The sequence below is a fragment of the Ictalurus punctatus genome, chromosome 1 (assembly GCF_001660625.3).
Source record: "Ictalurus punctatus breed USDA103 chromosome 1, Coco_2.0, whole genome shotgun sequence".
Classification (NCBI taxonomy): domain Eukaryota; kingdom Metazoa; phylum Chordata; class Actinopteri; order Siluriformes; family Ictaluridae; genus Ictalurus; species Ictalurus punctatus.
Window position 1 is genome coordinate 8,108,568 of NC_030416.2, and position 18,648 is coordinate 8,127,215.

The 18,648-nt window shown below is 40.1% G+C and overlaps 1 protein-coding gene across 1 annotated transcript; it reads right to left on the reverse strand.

Moving 5' to 3' along the window:
• Positions 1-1,851: 1,851 nt before the first annotated feature.
• apoeb (apolipoprotein Eb) lies at positions 1,852-4,546 on the reverse strand. The gene is made up of 5 exons (XM_017467874.1): positions 4,380-4,546; positions 3,868-3,932; positions 3,383-3,536; positions 2,865-3,152; positions 1,852-2,619 (listed from the first exon to the last, which is right to left on the reverse strand). The coding sequence occupies exons 1-5, from the start codon at positions 4,529-4,531 to the stop codon at positions 2,259-2,261; spliced, it is 1,020 nt and encodes a 339-aa protein (XP_017323363.1). The 5' UTR covers positions 4,532-4,546; the 3' UTR covers positions 1,852-2,258.
• Positions 4,547-18,648: the final 14,102 nt, after the last annotated feature.

Sequence of the window (18,648 nt, forward strand, 5' to 3'; positions counted from 1 at the left end):
TGATATGTACCACCTACCTAAACACTGTTGCAAACGAAGTACACCCCTAAATACCAACAGTATTCCCTAATGGCAGTGGCCTCTTTCAGCAGGATAATGCCTGCTGAACACCCTGCCACACTGCAAAAATTGTTCAGGAATACTTTGAGGAGCATGATAAAGCATTCAAGGTGTTGACTTGGCCTCCAAATTAACCAAGTCTCAGTCCATTCAAATATTTGTGGGATGTACTGGGCAAACAAGTCCGATCCATGGAGGCCCCACCTCGCAACTTATAGGATCTGCTGCTAACGTCTTGGTGCCAGATACCACAGTACACCTTCAGAGGTCTTGTGGAGTCCATGCCTCAATGGGTCTGAGCTGTTTTGGTGGCACAAGGGGGACCTACACAATATTAGGCAGGTGGGGATAGTGTTATGGCTTATTGGTTTATAAGTACAAAACAATTGAGATTGTAAAAAATAGCATTAGATCAGAATAGCTACTACGAATGTAATAGCTACTACGAATGTACAGTAACTATATCGGGGCGGCTGTGGCTCAGGTGGTAGAGCGAGTTGTCCACTAATCGTAAGATTGGCGGTTCGATTCCCGGCCCACATGACTTCACATACCAAAGTGTCCTTGGGCAAGACACTGAACCCAAAGTTGCTCTCGATGGCAAGTTAGCGCCTTGCATGGCATCTCTGCTACCGTGATTGTGTGTGTGTGAATGAGTGAATGAGACACAGTGTAAAGAGCTTTGGATAAAAGCGTGATATAAGTGCACCATTTACCATGACTATTGTAATCACAGTACATGCATGTCACACATTTCCTGTAACTAATTGATTCTTCTAATTAATTACAAAACCTCAGGTAAAGGTGCACACAAAGCAGTATGACCTGTAATCTTCCACCTATACTTCATAGAAAGAGAATATGTGTGCAGGGGATAAGAGCAATTAGGTTACTGCCTGTACATGTCTGATTATGTAAGCCTGGAAAGACACAGAGGTGGCGTGACAAAGAAAGGCTTAGGGTTGTGGGGGTGTTCAGAATAATATATATATATATATATATATATATATATATATATAAATAAAACAGAAAAAAGATGATCATTATCTCTAAATATGAGGCAGAGATCCTTTTACATTTCTTGTCCCTCATTGGAGGCAAAATGAAGTATAATTACACACAGGAAACATTTTCTGACCTAGTACAGACCAACCTTTATGTTTTTCAGTGTCAACCTACAAGTTTAAGCTTGTTCCCCATAGAGTGTTTTTCTTAAAGTAGAAAAACAACTAAATTAATTACTTAATTATTTCTCTGCTTTAACTCTTGACATTTGTATTCAGTGACGCGTTCATACAAAATCAAAATAGTATGTCTGTCAAATGGGGGCACAGTGGCTTAGTGGTTAGCACGTTCGCCTCACATCTCCAGGGTTGGGGGTTCTGTCCTTTGTGTGTGCGGAGTTTGCATGTTCTCCCCATGCTCCGGGAAGTTTCCTCCCCCAGTCCATAGACATGCATGGCAGACTGATTGGAATGTTCATTGTGTGAATGTGTGCCCTGCGATAGATTGGCACCTTGGCCTGCTCCCAGGAATAGGCTCCAGTCCAGGTTCCCCACGACCCAGTAGGATAAGCGGTATAGAAAATGGATGGATGTCTGCTTTGGAAGCTTTATTTCACATTTGAGTATGCCTATTTAATACATTCATGTTGTGAGTGTATGATACAGACCTGTACATAGGCCAGTTTGCTTGTATGTTATGTTAATTTTCATCATAATGGATTATTGTTCACAAAGGCAGGTAGTTGTAAACATGCAAAGAAGTGGAATAAGAAGAAAACACCCAAGATCAATTTTATCCATTACCCATTTTTATTGCATACAGGTTCACAAACAGCGTCAGACATTTATTTGAAGATTTTATGATTGAAATGGTGGACAATGTTTCATGAGGTTTGGTTGTACACTTTCTGTCATCCCAAAAGGCATGCCTATATGCAATCTAAAACATCTGAGTAACATGACTAGCCAAGGTTGTTATACTATTGCACTTTAAGAAGTATTATTTAGTGGATTAATACTGAGAAAGCCCACATGGTGATTAATAAACAGTATTCCATTTTTCATGTTCTTTCCCTTTCTTGTTGCCCTATCAAACAGTGAAGACTATAAAGCATCAGTAACAAATATCTTTAGACCAACATGACCCCCACTTTCTCTCCCTGTGTTTGGTACAATGTGTTGTAATTGTTGGTTTTACAATGGGCCAGGGAGGGCAGCTGAGGCCTCTTGGATCTTTTCCAAGACAGTCTGCAGCTGTTCACGGATCTTCTCAGTGTAAGGATTCAGGAGGCCGGTGAGCTCCTCAATCCGGCCCTCAAGGGAAATGCGCAAGCTGTCGGCGGTCTGCTCCAGCTGCTGTTTCAGCACATTGGCCTGTTCCTCCAGCTGCTGGCTCACTCCCTGGGTCTGGCTCTGAAACAAGTCGGTTATGGTGCCCAACTTCTGACCGATGCCCTCTTGCACCTGTTTAGCATAGGGCTCCAAGTGGGTCTTTACTGTCTCAGCATTCTGCTCACCACGAGACTGCAGCTCACCCAGGTAAGTGGCCACAGTGCTGGAAAAGGTGCAACAATAAAGGAGTTAAGGTTTTCAGTTATCCATTTAGATCAAGACAACTGAACTTATGGTTTGATGTGTCTTCAAGATCACTTAGGTCCAGTTACCATGACTTGCTAGAAATTTAAGACATCAATAAACATAGATTGTTCACCAAGCAGTAGATATAAATATACCATTTACTGAAATTGCAATTCTATGTGCTACCTTAATAACTACTTAAAGCTCTTGATTCACACTCACTTGCGGATCAAGTCGGTGTCTGTGCCCAGGCGCTTCTTGAGTTTACGAATGTAGTTGTTGACACGGTTCTTTACATCATCTGCATTCTGCTTCAACATGGTCTTCAGCTCCTGAAGGTACTGGGTGGAGCGCTCCTTGGCATTAAGCATGTCAGTCTGCAGCTTGTTGGTCAGCAGATCCAGATCCTGCTTCAGCTGGTCTGAGGTGTCCTTAGCATGGGGTCCCAGTTTGGTCTCGATGTCTGCCCTGTACACGTTCAGCTCAGCCATGGTGTTAGTGATCAGAGTACTAAAGTTGAGAGGAGGAGGGGGACCATGATACAGAAGATCAGAGACAATGGAATAGTTGTGGGGAACATTGCAGAAAAGCTTTAGGGGCTCCTGATTTAACTTGCTGTTGACATTATATGATGCTTTTACAATCTAGGATATGCAGAACTCTCATAATGAGATGCAACTTAAATGAACAGAGTCGTACAAGATTCTTGTACACATTCATGGTTCTTTGTGTCAACTTACTCAAGTTCCCTGCTGAGTTGGTCAGTCTTCAAGTTCTCAACCACACTATCAGTATGAGTGTTAAGCTCTGAGATGAACTGCCAGAATCGATCCACTGTCTCTTCCCATTTGACCAGAGGCTCGTCAGCCTGGGGCACAGCGCGAGCGTGGCAGCCTAAAAGATGAAGGAGATTCAGAAAAAAATACGATTGAGCTACTTGATTAAACATGGCTATAGTGAATGCAATCTGGTGGAACAGAAGCATTTGTCAGTTCCAGTGCATGTGACTCCTCGCACATTTTGGCCCAATTCTAACACATCTGATTAAACCCATCAAGTTTTGTTAAATATGTAAACATGTAAATCAATGACAAAAATGACAAGACTGTGAGTAAGGTGCACAACATTTTTTTACTATAACTGCTTTACAGTTTAACTAGTGTGCATACTTGTGTTGCATGCATAGAAAAGCCAAGGATAAATAAATTAGGGATTTTCTACTTACCAGCAATAATTGCCGCAACAAGTACAAATGCAACAGCCCTCATGTTGATAGACAGACAAGAACACCTAGAGATAGAGTGACAGTCAGTAAGTTTCCTGTGGGAGGAAATGTTGTAGTTATTCAAAATATCAATTTATATATATATATATATATATATATATATATATATATATATATATATATATATATATATATATATATATATATATATATTATTTGATTAAAATATGCAATTACGATGATTTCAGTCAAAACATTAATCTACTTTTTAGGCTTGCAGAATGCAAAATAAACTGAACATTAGTACATAGTTTGCAGTATTATCACATACACATCCATTTTCATTTCTTTTCTAAAAGTGATCTAAAGCACTGCAAGTGATTAATAGGTGATGGTGTAGAAAAGAGCCTATGAGCTGCTGCATAATAAATGCAAAGAAAAGTAGTCATGCCATTATTAAAAAATATTTCCCGTTATTTTAGTATTGCTGCCCCTGTCTTTTTCATACCCACCTAAGAAGTCCGCTTTGCTCCGTGTTATGAGCGGTATAGGTGCGCGCGCTTTTTATACTCTCCGAGCTGCCTTCACAATAGCGCTGATCACGAGACTTTCTCTTCCCTTTGTTCGGGTCTACAGTCAGCATCACGCACACCAGTGAAAACATGTTGCGCAATTTTTTTTTTCAGAATCTCTCTGAGCATGTCGAGATTTCTTTTTTCTTGGATTGCCCTAGAGTGCTCAATGCAACATATTAAACATTTGCTAAATCTTTATATATATATATATATATATATATATATATATATATATATATATATATATATATATATATATATATATATAGATTATATATATATATATATATATATATATATATATATATATATATATATATATATATATATATATATCACTCAATTACTGATTAATCCTAAAAGTCTGAAGCACTTTCTTGTCTAAATTTCCTCAACAGCTCATCCGACATCAATCTCTGAACTTTAAATCTTTTTGTAACTTACATACTTTTTTTTTTTTTTTAATCAGTCAAATTGTCTGGTCTTCTTAACTGTTGGAGAGCAAAGAGTCTATTAGTCTGCGTCTTCTGATATTTCGGCTCCATCCAGATTGCTGCCACAATGATCCAAATCATTAACACATTTATCGCCCAATTGCTCTATTCACATGCAAAATAAAGCTTTCTTGTGTAGCCTACTTTACAGTTGAATGCTAGATTAACAATATCAAATGCCAACATCACATTCTTTTGTTCTGCCTACAAGCATGAAGATGGTTCTGGATGGTTTCTGTTCAGTTAAAACAATTTGAGGGCCATCAGTTATCAATGACAAATCCATGAAGTTTCCAGTCTGTAAACAAACTTACAATTAGAATTAGAATGATTTTTTTAAATGAACTAGAGTTGTTGTTGTTTGTTATTTTTTATCAGTAGAGTGTTTTCTAATGCTACAACTTTATGCTGTATTGTATTTGAAAGAAAGGATTTCCTTTTTTTTTTTGCTAGGCCTACTTATAACACAATCAAAGTACAACATATTTAATTAGTCACATGGAAGGGAAGGGATTTTTGATCTAGGTTCATGACTGTAAATGCAGCTGATAAGTTAACCTTTGAGTAGTGAGCTGTTCTGAGGTCATTGTGCTTTGCAGGCAAATGAGATTAGGATTGTGTTCTTGGTCCACAACGTTCACAGGGCTCTTCCACATGTACAAGGCCACTATTTGCACTTAATATGATCCTGCAAACATATAATCCCTGTCTGTAACTCATAAGGTTCACATTCATTCCACTGTATATCATGCATGATGGCAGTGCAACAAATAGGACAACTCGATTCTGGATGGAAACTGGGTGTTGGCTTGGTTAAAACAGCCTGAAGTATTCTGATGCAAGTCTTTAGTATTCTTTTGTGTCCTTTATATACTACTTGTGAACTTGTATATATATCTGGGAGATTGATAAAGTGTTCTACAAATCATACAATGTAAGCATCTTGCCCCAGCTTGTCTCTTTCTCCAACTGCAGCCTATCCCTTTCTCATTATTTCTCAAAGAATAAAACATTTGTTTGCAAGCTTAAGTGAAATTAGATAACATCTTACAACTATTTTTTTTTTTATCACACCATGTAAATGTTTCTCCCAGAGGGACAAACTGATTAAATTATTTCAAGGAGTGTACTACCTGCATCAAAATGTTTAACAGATTCACACAAAAAAAAGGGATTTTAACAATTACATTTAAAGATACCATCAAAAAAAAATGGCTTGAGTATAACTTTCAGAGCTCCAAAAATTGTGTACATGTGTGCGAGAATTCTTCTTTTGAGTTCATAATTTTAATAGGATTTTAAAAAGAATGCTGGTTACAAAGTACCTTTTTCTGTACCTTTTTTTGCTCCCTGACTACATGGCCTAAGTTGTTTCACAATATCAAAACATCACTATAAAGCACACCTATTAAAGGTCTGGGTTTATACCTTATATAAGAGTGGTAACTAAAGCTGAGTGCATTAAAACATGTTTAAACAAGTTGCACTGAATTACTTTATCTTCTGCTTACATGCACAAAGAACTAGGAAATTGCAAACATGATTATCTGTGCACAATGTTTTAATGAAGAGTGTCAGCAAAAAAAAAAAAAAAAAAAAAAACTTTTTTTTTTCAAGACCAAGTTGATGTCATGTTGAGTTGAGGTTGAAGGATGTTGCCCTTCTCACTGTTTTGAAACTTCCCATTACAGAAGCATGTGGTTTATTGAAATGTGAAGAAAGTTGCAGTTAAAAATACAAATAGGGATATTACAATTTATTAGTCATTATAGTGTGTAAAGGCTGGTCAGAGGAGTTTAACACATCACATGGCATCTCTGGTTATAGACTAACATGCAGTGGCTTTCCATCTGGGAAAACATATCAATGTTATTTTCACCAAAAAATGTGTTTAGAGTAGGTCAGTTCACCAGCCAACAAATGTAATTATAAGGTTAAATTCTAACTTATTTAGAGATGTGTTCACCTCCTGGTATTCAGTTGCTTTAGGACAAACTATTATAATAACTTTAGACAACAAGAGTATACTTTGGCTCCTATGTAATATAAGAACATGTTTCATAGGAAAAAACATATTATTTTATATACTATCCGTGCATTGGTTCTATACTTGTATATTTAGGGTGCATGTTGGCTTAGTGGTTAGCACGTTCACCTCACACCTCAAGGGTTGGGGGTACGATTCCTGCCACTGTTCTCTGTTTGCATGGTCTCCCTGTGCTGTGCGGGTTTCCTCCGGGTACTCCGGTTTCCTCCCCCTGTCCAAAGACATGCATGGTAGGCTATTTGGCATGTGTATGTATGGCGTAGTGTATGAATGGGTGTGTGAATGTGATTGTGCCCTGCGTCCAGGGTGTACCCTGCCCTGTGCCCGATGATCCCTGGGATAAGCTCCAGGTTCCCCGTGATCAAGTAGGATAAGTGGTACAGAAAATGGATGGAACTATACATTTTAAGGTGGTGCTTTGTCCAAGACACATTATCTGGGTAAGGAAGGCTATGGGATTGCCAGAAGTCACCATCACGCAACTATATTTTATCACTCTTTCTCATTTTAAATCCATCCATCCATCCATTTTCCATGCCACTTATCCTACACAGGGTCACGGGTGACCCTGAAGCCTATCGTAGTAAACTCGGGGCTCAAGGCAGGGAACACCCTGCATGGGATGCCAGCCCATCACAGGACACAATTAATTGCAAATAATTTTTTTATAATTGATTTGAACCTTTGTTCACTGGTTTATTTCATGAGACAGGGTAGGTCCCTTTTATTTATATAGCTCAAGTTTCAACCACAATACTGCACACAAATATCACATAAATATTAATTTGTGTAAAGGTCTAAATATACTTACACATGCTAGTATATCAGAAGTAAAATACAAATATCTTTCATATTTTCCATGGTGGTTCTATGAACCCCATATTAGAATTGCCTGAATATCATCTTGTTTGCATGTCATAAGACCTTTCAATAAAGTCAAGGAGCAACATACAATTCTGTGCAAAAATTTTAGGCACCCTATTTTTTTTTATTACAAACTTTGTTATAGATTTCTTTTTACTTTATGGCTTTACATTATCAAGTCAGTACAAAAACATTTTAAATTCCAAACATTAGTTTTCTAGCACAAAATTAAATGCTACAGAAAAATGTTTGTATGTCAATAAAGAAAGTAGCATATTATGTAAGAGACCACTTTTCAGACAAAAAACACAATGAAGGCTGCTGGGCTTTTCTGCAAAAATAAGACGCAAATGCGACTGTGTGGCTGGTTCTGCAAGATGCTCAACAAAACTTACCAGCTAATTTCCTTATAAAACTGCACAAATTGAACAGGGGAGTACTATTTTTAGGGGCCAAGCACCGTAAGTGCGTAGGCACCAACTGTATCTGTTATTTTCTTAGTATTCTGCTTCTTCCCCATTGGGAGTCTGTGGCAGCCCTATGAACTGTAAGTAGGTAAAATGATGAAATTTGGCCCACTCATAGATATGACCATGAATAGTATCTGTACTAATTATGGGCACTCTATGACCAACTCTGTAGCGCCAATACTAGTTCAAAATTTCCCTTTTCAAATGGTTATAATTGATGAACACTTTTCCCTAGAGAAAAGAAATTTAGTTCATCAGATTAGTCTCCACATGCTGATCACAATCCATATTTTACATTAAGACTCCACCCATTACAGTAGTCACCATATTGAAATGTACAGTATTCAGTATTTTTTGCTACTCCTCATTCAAATTTTGTCCAATTCTTACCAGAAATGGCTCAGAAGATCAGTGGACAGAGCCACAATTTTGAAGTTCATTGAAGTTCAAAAGTTATGCTATCACAAATTTAACAATGTAGAACCAAAACTGATTCAGAGGGTGTATCTCGGCCATACTTTAATAAATCATAGCAAAACTTGGTAAACTTCATCAGCAGCATTATCTGAGGGTCCAAGCCGAATTTGAGAACAGTGCTACCTACAGGTCATGAGATTTGAAAAATGAATCTTTTTGCTTATAATTTTTTAATATTTTGTCAGTAAATTGTGAGCTCATTGTCCACTGATTCAGTGGGTTATGCTGAATGCAGGGATACCAATTTTGCCAGCATCGGACAAACTGTCTATGCACCATTTTGAAAATTGTCATATGTTGAAATATCTTTTAAAATATTTGATATATCCGCACAAAATCAGCACAAAAAAGGGTCATTCATAGCATGTCCTCTAGATCCCCAAGAAATTTCAACGCATTCTAGATGTTTTTTGTAAAAACATAACTTTATTTTATTTTTTTTTAAATTTGTCACAAAACATATTGGCTTTGTTTTATTTACTACTGATTACTGCTCTTTATAGTAATTCTTTTTAAATGTGGAAACATTTAATTGAATTATTTAGAAGGCATCTTTGTTCTACAGCATTTCTTTGCATGTGCCTAAAACTTTTGCACAGTACTGTATGACACAGTATTGGCAACAAATTTTGCTGTTATACAAGCAATTTTGAGGTTGTAGCACCTGGAGAACATGCACAGTGATGCTCAGCTAGCAACAGTGCTTTCCCTTGTAGAGTGGCACATCATGGTATACAGGCTGAGTATGAAGCCTGTCTTTAAGCCATGTTGAGGATATCCACCACCCAGTAGACCAGCAACTGCATAGACAAGGGAGCCTTGTGCGTTTCTTCCATGACAGGTGAACAGTTGTTTCATCAAATGGTCGTTGTTTTGTCTAAATAGCACCATATGGTGTGTACCAGGGATTGAACTGGAGTCAATGAATTGACTTATTCACAAAATTCGGTGATATGATCTTAGTCATGAATCACTGAATAAACCACAGTGTATGCCCTCTGCCCACCAAGACACTCAAGGAAAGTTTATCACTGTTTTTGCTTATTGTAATTACTGGCAAAAGGCAGCTTTCAAACAGCCCCATTCAGATCAGCATCTTGCAAAGGATGATAAGGAGGGGCATTAAGGGATTCCAACACAAAGAGGAGATCCCACACCAGGCTCTTAGGGTAATGTGATGCATGGAAGCACCTCAGCCATTTCAGAATGGTTGTCATAAATTTATGAGACCCCAGAGTGATGCCATGAAAGGTGCTGTGGCAGCCAAATTCACCTTAAGCATAATTATGGACTTACTGCTGTCTAGCAGTCCATGGACAAAAGTTAGTATTTTGGGAATAGGCCAATGAATCCAGCTCGTAGGAAGCACTAGAGACTCTTGCATTCAGGAGCATTTCCTGTGCTGCTTTATTGCAGTCCTCAGTTGGTTCTACATATCCAAGCATCAAATCAACAGCCACAGGCAACTTTTGCTGAGACTGCCAAATCTCTCAATCCATTTGGGACACAGAGCTGGTCAGGGAGGAAACTGCCAAGTTGACCTCACAAATAGTAGCAGAATCCAACATCTTGCTGGGCATCTCAGGTCTAAGAGCAGAATTCTGTGGCCTCCTGAAGTTGACACGATGTGTGACAAATCACTGGTACAGGAAAAAAGATGTATAATAGATGCTAATTCGTCTGCATGCTATCCAACTGTGCCATGATTGTACAGCCTTGGCAGATATGTTTCCCTCAGTGAAACTAAACTTGCAAGGAGAGAGAGCTGCTCAGCCTTGTGTCATCCAAATAGTTGATGTAGCTGTCTGTCACAACATTGTCGGAGTGAACCAACAATTGGCAATGTTTCAGAACTGGTCAAAAGTATTTGAAGGCCAGATGGACTGGCCTCAATTGTGGCTGATTGATGTATTCTGATCTCATTCCAGGGGTCCACATGGTCTCTGTGTCCTTGTGGCACTAGAAAAGCTTTGAGACTCCAGCTAGCTAAAGCGTGGGCTTCTATAATTGAGACAAGGACATGTGTCAGTTTGTGGTATTTGGAGTCCAGTCATAGGTGGATAACCCAGTTCTGAAAAGTTCATAACTCTAGCAAGCCTCAGGAAATTACTGTTACTGTATCATTCACAGAATATTGTGTTGCATGGCAATCATAATAATGTCTGCCATACTTGGGGGTGACAGGGTGGCTAGCATTCTCAGTGAAGTCTCCTACAGATGATTTCTATGGCCAACAATAGTGTTATGGAGCTCTGTTCTGATTTCATAGTGAAAGTGTATGAAATCCATTTCATGCATGTACCATAATGGAGCAAAGAGACTATACATATCTGAATTACCTACTCCTTGGTGGGGACTCATAGGAGCCAGTCATCTAAGTATAGCAGTGTCCTGACACCACTGACCATTAGGGGATACTTGCATATATGATAAAAATGTGATTCAAATATTTCTGTTGCAGTTTAGAGAAGCTAAAGTGATCAAAGGGTCAAATTCCCCAGGCTCAAATGTCAGTGATACAGTGAGTTTGAACCTATACACTTTGTGGAAAGCATGCCTGCATTTTTTTCAACTGATCATAAGCTTCTTCAGTGTGTTATACCCCACACATGCAAGACAAAAGTGTTGTGAATCCCTCACTATGATTATAATACTGCAGGTGGCTCAGAATGGACCGTTTCTAGTTGTCACAGACAGACAGATAGCCTTGTTGCAGAAATGCTATGAACAAAGCCTGAAAGTACAAGTTACTTCAGCAAGTGTAGGTGGCTAGTGCAGGCACAAGATGGTATCTGGGTGATTCTCACTGCTCCTGGAACCACCACGAAGCATGAAATAAAATTCAAATGAAGATATGATTACAGTACAAATGTTTTTTTTTTTAAGGAAACCACCAAATGTTCAATAAAAAAATTACCAAAATATATCGTTTTGTGGTTTGTTTTTTTTCTTCTTTTTTTTGTACAACTGAAATTGGTTTTTACCAGTTAGCCTGGGATGGCATACATATTTGCATTTATGTTTGGTTGCATGCTTTGCTGTGCTGTTTATTAATAGACATTAATTCCCTGTTAATTACTTACATTGAGCTGCAAGCACAACACTAACATTGGTATTTAACAGCTACTCAAGGCTTGCGCTTAGGTGCAATGCGTGCATGTGGTCCACTGGCAGCTGACAACCACTAATACTTGGCTGTTCATTCACACAAGGTCATGTAATGTATATTGCTATAGTTTAATATGTGTTGCAGGTTTTCTACCATTAAACAGTGATATCCAGGAACAGAGTTTTGCATAAATAACTTTTGTTTGTCAAATATGGGACCTGGTCCAAAAGCTTGGCAATTGGCCCCAAGGGTGGCTTGTTACAGATGACAGTGAGACATTTCTCATATTCTACAAATTTGTATCTGTCCTTGGCTAGTAGCATACTCACAGTAAATTTTTACTCATTATGCAACAATCTGAATGACCATTACTATCTGAATATCTGCAGTTTTTTAATCTTACACTTACAATATTTATATAACTCCAGCTGGGAACAGATATCTACTGGGGGTTTATTTAATCCGGTTAATTACATGAGAAGGGCAAGTACCGTGTATGTTGTGTGATCACTCATTTTTCGTTTATTAATCTTTGACCAGTCAAACAGCAAAGGGCTTCACCCTTAAAACATATAGATGCCTTGGTTTATGCAGTCAACAAATACTCATTGTAGCTGACAGATTAGGTCATCATAACAGGTTTGAACTAGCAAAGGTGAATTGCAGTAGTAAATGCCTGTAACTTTTGTCCTTTAGATTTAGATCGATGTATCAGCGTGGTTATTATAATCTGTATGCTGAGAATTAGATTACTTACACATAAAGGTTTGAGATGTAGCATAACTGGAACACAGGAACAAATTTTCTATTATAAAAAGCTGTACAGTTCTATAATCTTTTATATGCAATTCTTGTACTGTTTGTTTGTTTTACAACAGTTGTATTTGTTTAGGATTTGGTACCATAAGGATCCCAACAGTATGTTTATTTGTGATATATACAGTGAGAGAAGGTGCTAATTCTTGCAAAATAAACTATGTGCAACAATAAAGTGTAAACCATAACAGTGTAAAACATACAGGTGCTGGTATGAACTCTTGTAACCCCATTTTCTGTTGTGTTGTGCTCTTATTTGGCTGGCTATGATTCAGAGCTTAGTTGCGACAGATGTGGGTGCTTTCTGCTTTGTTTCATTTTGCATTATTCACTGTTTTCACATCAGCTTAGCAAATCAGGTCAAAGGGCTCTCAGCTGTTTTGTGTCAGCAAGAGCAGACATCTGAATCTTAGTAGTCATCTTCCAGGCAGCAGCTTAGAATTACTTTCCAGAAGGCAAAGAGATCTCAGAGATATCGGGGACATTCTTATGGCTTGTGCTCTTCAGGCCCATACTAATCATGACAAAAGAGCAAACAGCAAAGTTACAATGATTCATATTGAATGAAGAAAAGCAACTTTACCACTTAAAACAACAAAATGAGATAACTCTGGAAACTTACACTGATCCCCTTTCAAGTGAGTTTTGTATTGCAAGCCGAAGTATTAATAAGGTTATTACGAGTGAATGAAGAAATAAAGAAAATGCACATTTGCTGACTGAAATAAATAATAATGTGGAGGTATGCCTATATATAATAATAATGTGGAGGTATGCCTCCACAATATACCATTACCTATATAGAGATAATGGTATATGCATGTCTAAATTGAAGTGTGTATTAAATAATGTTTTTGTTATGGTTTCTCATCTTGCCATTGCAAAGATACAATTTGCTGATAACCTGAACTTTCAGGACTTTCAGTATTTCAATTATATAGGCATTTTACCTCTCATCTGAAGAGCTTTATCAGTAATGGTGAGAAAACAGTGCTTATGGTTTACACAGACGATATGAACTTAACATGACCCTGGTGTCCAGAGGTGTGACGTGTTTTATTCCTTTTACAAACCAGTGATCTTGTATTTTCCCTCATGTGTTGGGACATGTGCTCATGGTTGTTTTGCCTGATTAACAGACATTATGATTAGGATTATGACTGGACATGTAGAGCTGCTTTGTGTGGGGGGAGCTCTTGGCATAGAAAAGGGGAAAGGCAAGGACAGAAAACAGATCTGTGGGGACAATTCCTGACATGCAGAATTTGGCAATGGTTTAATTGTGCATTTTGTCTAATGACTAAATCTGGGTTTTACCACCGAATTTTAGTTACTATATATATATATATATATATATATATATATATATATATATATATATATATATATATATATATATATATCATTGTCGTTGACCATGCCCATGTTTCTCTGGGGTGTAAATATAAAGTAATATACTTTTGTAATCCACCAGTATTTGGAAAGCCAAAGACAAAAGAGACAACCGGCTACTGATCTGCACAAACAATGGATATTAAAATTGAATTAAGTTAAAATAGAATTAAACATACGGAACAGTTCAAAATTTGCCAAAAATAGGATCTATGAGCATTCTGCTCACAAACACATTGAGGAGGTTACTGAAAGATGCATGAAAGACAACATACAGGCCATTTCAGTCTCTGGATGTCCAATAAAACCATGAAGTCTGAACTACACAGGGGATTCCACATGCGCAAGTTAAGAATATAAAGGAGCTTGAAATGTTCTGCATGTGGAGGTGGATGGGTAGAAGATCGTCTGAGTTACGTATGTAACCCTTTTCCCTGAGAAGGGAACGAGATGTTGCGTGAGCTCCACACTGTAGGAAGGAAGCACCCTCATGTGTGACCAGCATCTGAAGGTTGTGTAACATCATGCCAATTTATAGGCCTGCCATGATCAGGTGACGTGGCAATTTAGCCCGTCACATGATATAAAAACCACACCTGTGAACCGTGCCTTCAACCTCTATTATCTGAAGCAAAGACGCAATTCACAGGCATGCCCCAGTACGACCAAGCTACGCAACATATCGTTCCCTTCTCCAGGAACAGGGTTACATGCATAACCCAGACGTTCCCTTTCAAAGGGAACTCAATGCTGAGGGTATGACCTGTAAAAAAAGATCAGAGACTGAGGGTCACTGCAAAACATTAGAGCCCAGGGTGGAATGTATATCCAAGCTGTAATATCGAATGAATGTGTGTGCCGTAGCCCACCTCACTGCAGTACACACATCCTGTAAGGGTACCCCTTTTGGACAAAGCCTTTGAGGAGGCGACACCCCTAGTGGAATGAGCCCTTATGCCCAGAGGAGTAGCGAGACCACGCGCCTCATTAGCGATAGAGATTGCTTGCACTATCCATTTACATTTATTAATTTAAATGTATTAATTTATCCAATTAGGAGATGCTCTGCTTTGACAAAGCATCATCTCTACTGTCGCCACCAAAGCAGACCAGCAGGTGCTCTGACTTACGCCACTGGCCGGAGTGGTGAACATGAGTACAGAGAGCCCTTACTGGAGGTGCAGTTTTTCTTCTTCCGGTGTGAGGAACGGATGAGGGCAGAAAGCCAGCGACACTACTGGCTGGACAGCAAATGTAGGCACATTAGGAATATAATCCAGCTTAGGATATAGGAAGGCCTTGGCTAATCCAGGGGCAAAGTCAAGGCAGGAACAGGCAACAGAGAGAGCAATCTCCTATTCACTTGAGAGATGCCACTGCCAGCAGAAGAGCTTCCTTTAGAGTCAGAAGCTTCTCTGAGGCTGACTCTAACGTCTCAAATGGGGCACCTGACAGACCTTCCAGGATGACAGAAAGGTCCTAGGAAGGTAGTTAGAGGATGTTGCTCCACAGAGGCTCCATCAATAGGGGTGTGGTGGCTGACCGAAATGGTGGCCACATAGACCCTGATTGTAGAAGGAGCCAACCCTGCTGAGAAACGTCCTCGTAAGAACTCCAGAACTGTAGCTATGGTGCAGTTCACTGGGTCTTGCTGATGTACCTTATACTACAAGACAAAAATTGTGGCCCCACAGTTTCCATAGTTCTGGCCGAGGGTGATAAATCAGACCTCTGGCTTGAAACATTAGATCCCTGTGGATGGGAATCTCCCAAGGAGTGCCGTCCAGCAGGGATATTATCTCAGAGAACCATATTCGAACTGGCCAATAAGGTGGTACTAGCAGCAGACATAGACAGTCTTGCAAATTCTTGCTAGAACTTGTGGAAGCAGAGTAATCACAGGAAAAATACACAGATGTGACCTCGGCCATGTGTGCACCATGGCGCCCAGCACCAATGGTGTGGGAGGAGTGAGGGCGAACCACAGCTGGCAGTGTGTTGTCTCCTCGGAGGCGAACACATCCACTTCTGCTTGGCTGAACCTCCACCATATGGACTCCACTTGTGGATGGAGCCTACAGTCCCTTGGCCTCAGCCCCTGCCTCAAGAAGATGTCTGCCTCCACATTCCAGTTGCCTAGAATGTACATTGCGCACACTGACAAAAACTTTCCCTCTGCCCAGAAAATAATTTCTTGTGCCTGCATCAACAGGGGGTGCAAACATAATCCTCAGTAGTGGTTGATATACGAGACCACCACTGTGTTGTCTGTTAAAACTAGCAACCTCTAAATTGAGGAAGACAGAATTTCAGTTCTAGGCGGTGTAAATGGTCTGCACTTATATAGCACTTTTATCCAAAGCACTTTATACTGTGTTTCATTCACCCACACACCAATGGTAGCAGAGCTGCCATGCAAGACTCTTACTTGCCATCGAGAGCAACTTGGGGTTCAGTGTCCTTCCCAAGAACACTTCGGTATGTGTAGCCATGTGGGCCGGGAATCGAACCGCCAACCCTACAATTAGTGGACAACCCAGTCTACCACCTGAGCCACAGCCGCCACGGTGTATATGCCACTCCAGATGAGGGCTGCTCCAGAGACCGTGAGCTGAACAGCCATTTAAGACCACACCCCAGCTTGTGAGGGAGGTGTCTGTCATTACCGTCAGGCGATAAGGAGATGGCCCTAGAATGTGACCCGAAGCTAGAAACTGGGGACATCTCCAAATTCTCAGAGAAGCTAGGCATTGCCGCATGATTACTCTCAGAGGTTACATGCTCAGTCGAAACCCCAACTTTTCAGCCACCACTGAAATGGTCTCCTGTGCAATATGTCCAACGTTATGATGGTTGGAATGATCTAGTTTTATCTTGCTTAATGTTGATAGGATTGACCCTACGCATGTTGGGGATAGAAATGCCCTCAATGTATTAGAATCCTTATAACCTCTAGAAAAGTTCTCCGCTGCACTGGAGAAAGCATTATTTTCTTGAGGTTCAACCTGAGCCCCAAGCTCTTCATGTGGGCAAGAACAACATCTTGATGTTCAATCACCAATTCCTTGGATCATGCTAGAATTAACCAATCGTCCAGGTAGTTTAGTGCAGAGGTGCCCTGGAATCACAGAACGGCATCCATGCACTTTGTGAAGGTGCAATGGGATAAAGCTAGCCCAAAGGGAAGAACCTGATATTGGTTTGTGTTGCCTCCAAATGCAAACCTCAGGAACTTCCTGTAACTGGGCAATATTTCTATGTAGAAATATGAGTCTTTTAGATCTATCCTCACAAACCTGTCCTCAATCTGAGTCTGTGGAATGATAAGTTTGAGTGTCAGCATCTTGAACCTTTATGTCCGAAGAGTACAGTTCAGATGACAGAGATCTAAAATTGGTTGCATAATTCCATATTTTTTGCAGACCAGGAAATAATGGCTGTAAAAACTCCCTCCCTCCCTGCTCAGGAAGGAGGGTTCCTACTTCCTGTGCTAACGTCAGGCTCTGCTATGTGCTGACTACTGTGGTGAGCACACCTCTGAACCAGGGGTGTCAAGCTCTGAACTGGCCCTGGTAACCCTTTTCTATGGTAGACAGACCCCATGGAGACACATTTGGCAGTAGTTTCCATGCTGCCAGATGGTTTTTTAGTGATGTCAACTTTTCCACATTCTATTGGAGGGAAAGCATCAGATTTTCATTGCCCTGTGACAGCTCGCTGACCAGAGAACACTGAAAACTTGGGACAGCCTTGGCTATGGGAGGCCCTACAATAGTACTGGGGGCTAACTACCCTAACAACCTCATGTCCCCTTATACGTCCCTCTGTGACCCCTCAGGACTGCTCCTTCTTTGTCTGCTTTGCCTTTATGAATATTCTCAGATCAGGCCTATTATCAGGCTGTGACTGTGGCCACACAGTTCGCCTGGCTCTCCGTGGGGGGAGATGGGCCACCACACTCGCATTCTGTGCCTCCCTCACACTAGAGCTGACCTGGGCTCCACTCGTAGGTGCCCAGGTGAACTCGGCACATCGGGGGAGGAACTGGCTGAATGCCACCGTATGTCGAGCTCACTCATCAAGTCTGCTTGGTAGGCCTGCAACACTGGCATTGTATGCAGTGACCCACAAGCAAGATCCACTATCTTATAGGCCTTCCCCACCAACGCCAAGGTGGCCTTACATGGCTTGGATTGCAAAGCCAGCCCCCCTAAATTACCTGTCATCGATGGAGAGAGATAGCTTGCAAGTGTCTCCTTCATCTTCGGCATTGATAAATAGCCATATTTCCCATTCCTCATGATGGCCGAATAATCAGTAATCGCGGGGTTATAAATATGGTTTATGTAGTTTTTCCCAAGAACCATGATATTTTATCATGCACGTCTGGAAAAAAGAGGAGTTTTCTGTAGTGTGAGGGACATTTATTTTCACTGGGGAGAAAGGAGCTCATCCAGCCTTAGTAATCACTTCAATCAACTGTTTATATGCTTGAGAGTTGCTAACTGTTTTTGGCACACCCTTCTGGTTCCTCAGA

Coding starts and splice junctions, on each gene's coding strand:
- apoeb (XM_017467874.1), bottom strand. CDS start 4,531: ATGTTTTCACTGGTGTGCGTGATGCTGACTGTAGACCCGAACAAAGGG. Junction 3,933..4,379: donor GAGCAAAGCGGACTTCTTAG/GTGGGTATGAAA, acceptor CTCTATCTCTAG/GTGTTCTTGTCTGTCTATCA. Junction 3,537..3,867: donor TGTTGCGGCAATTATTGCTG/GTAAGTAGAAAA, acceptor TTCATCTTTTAG/GCTGCCACGCTCGCGCTGTG.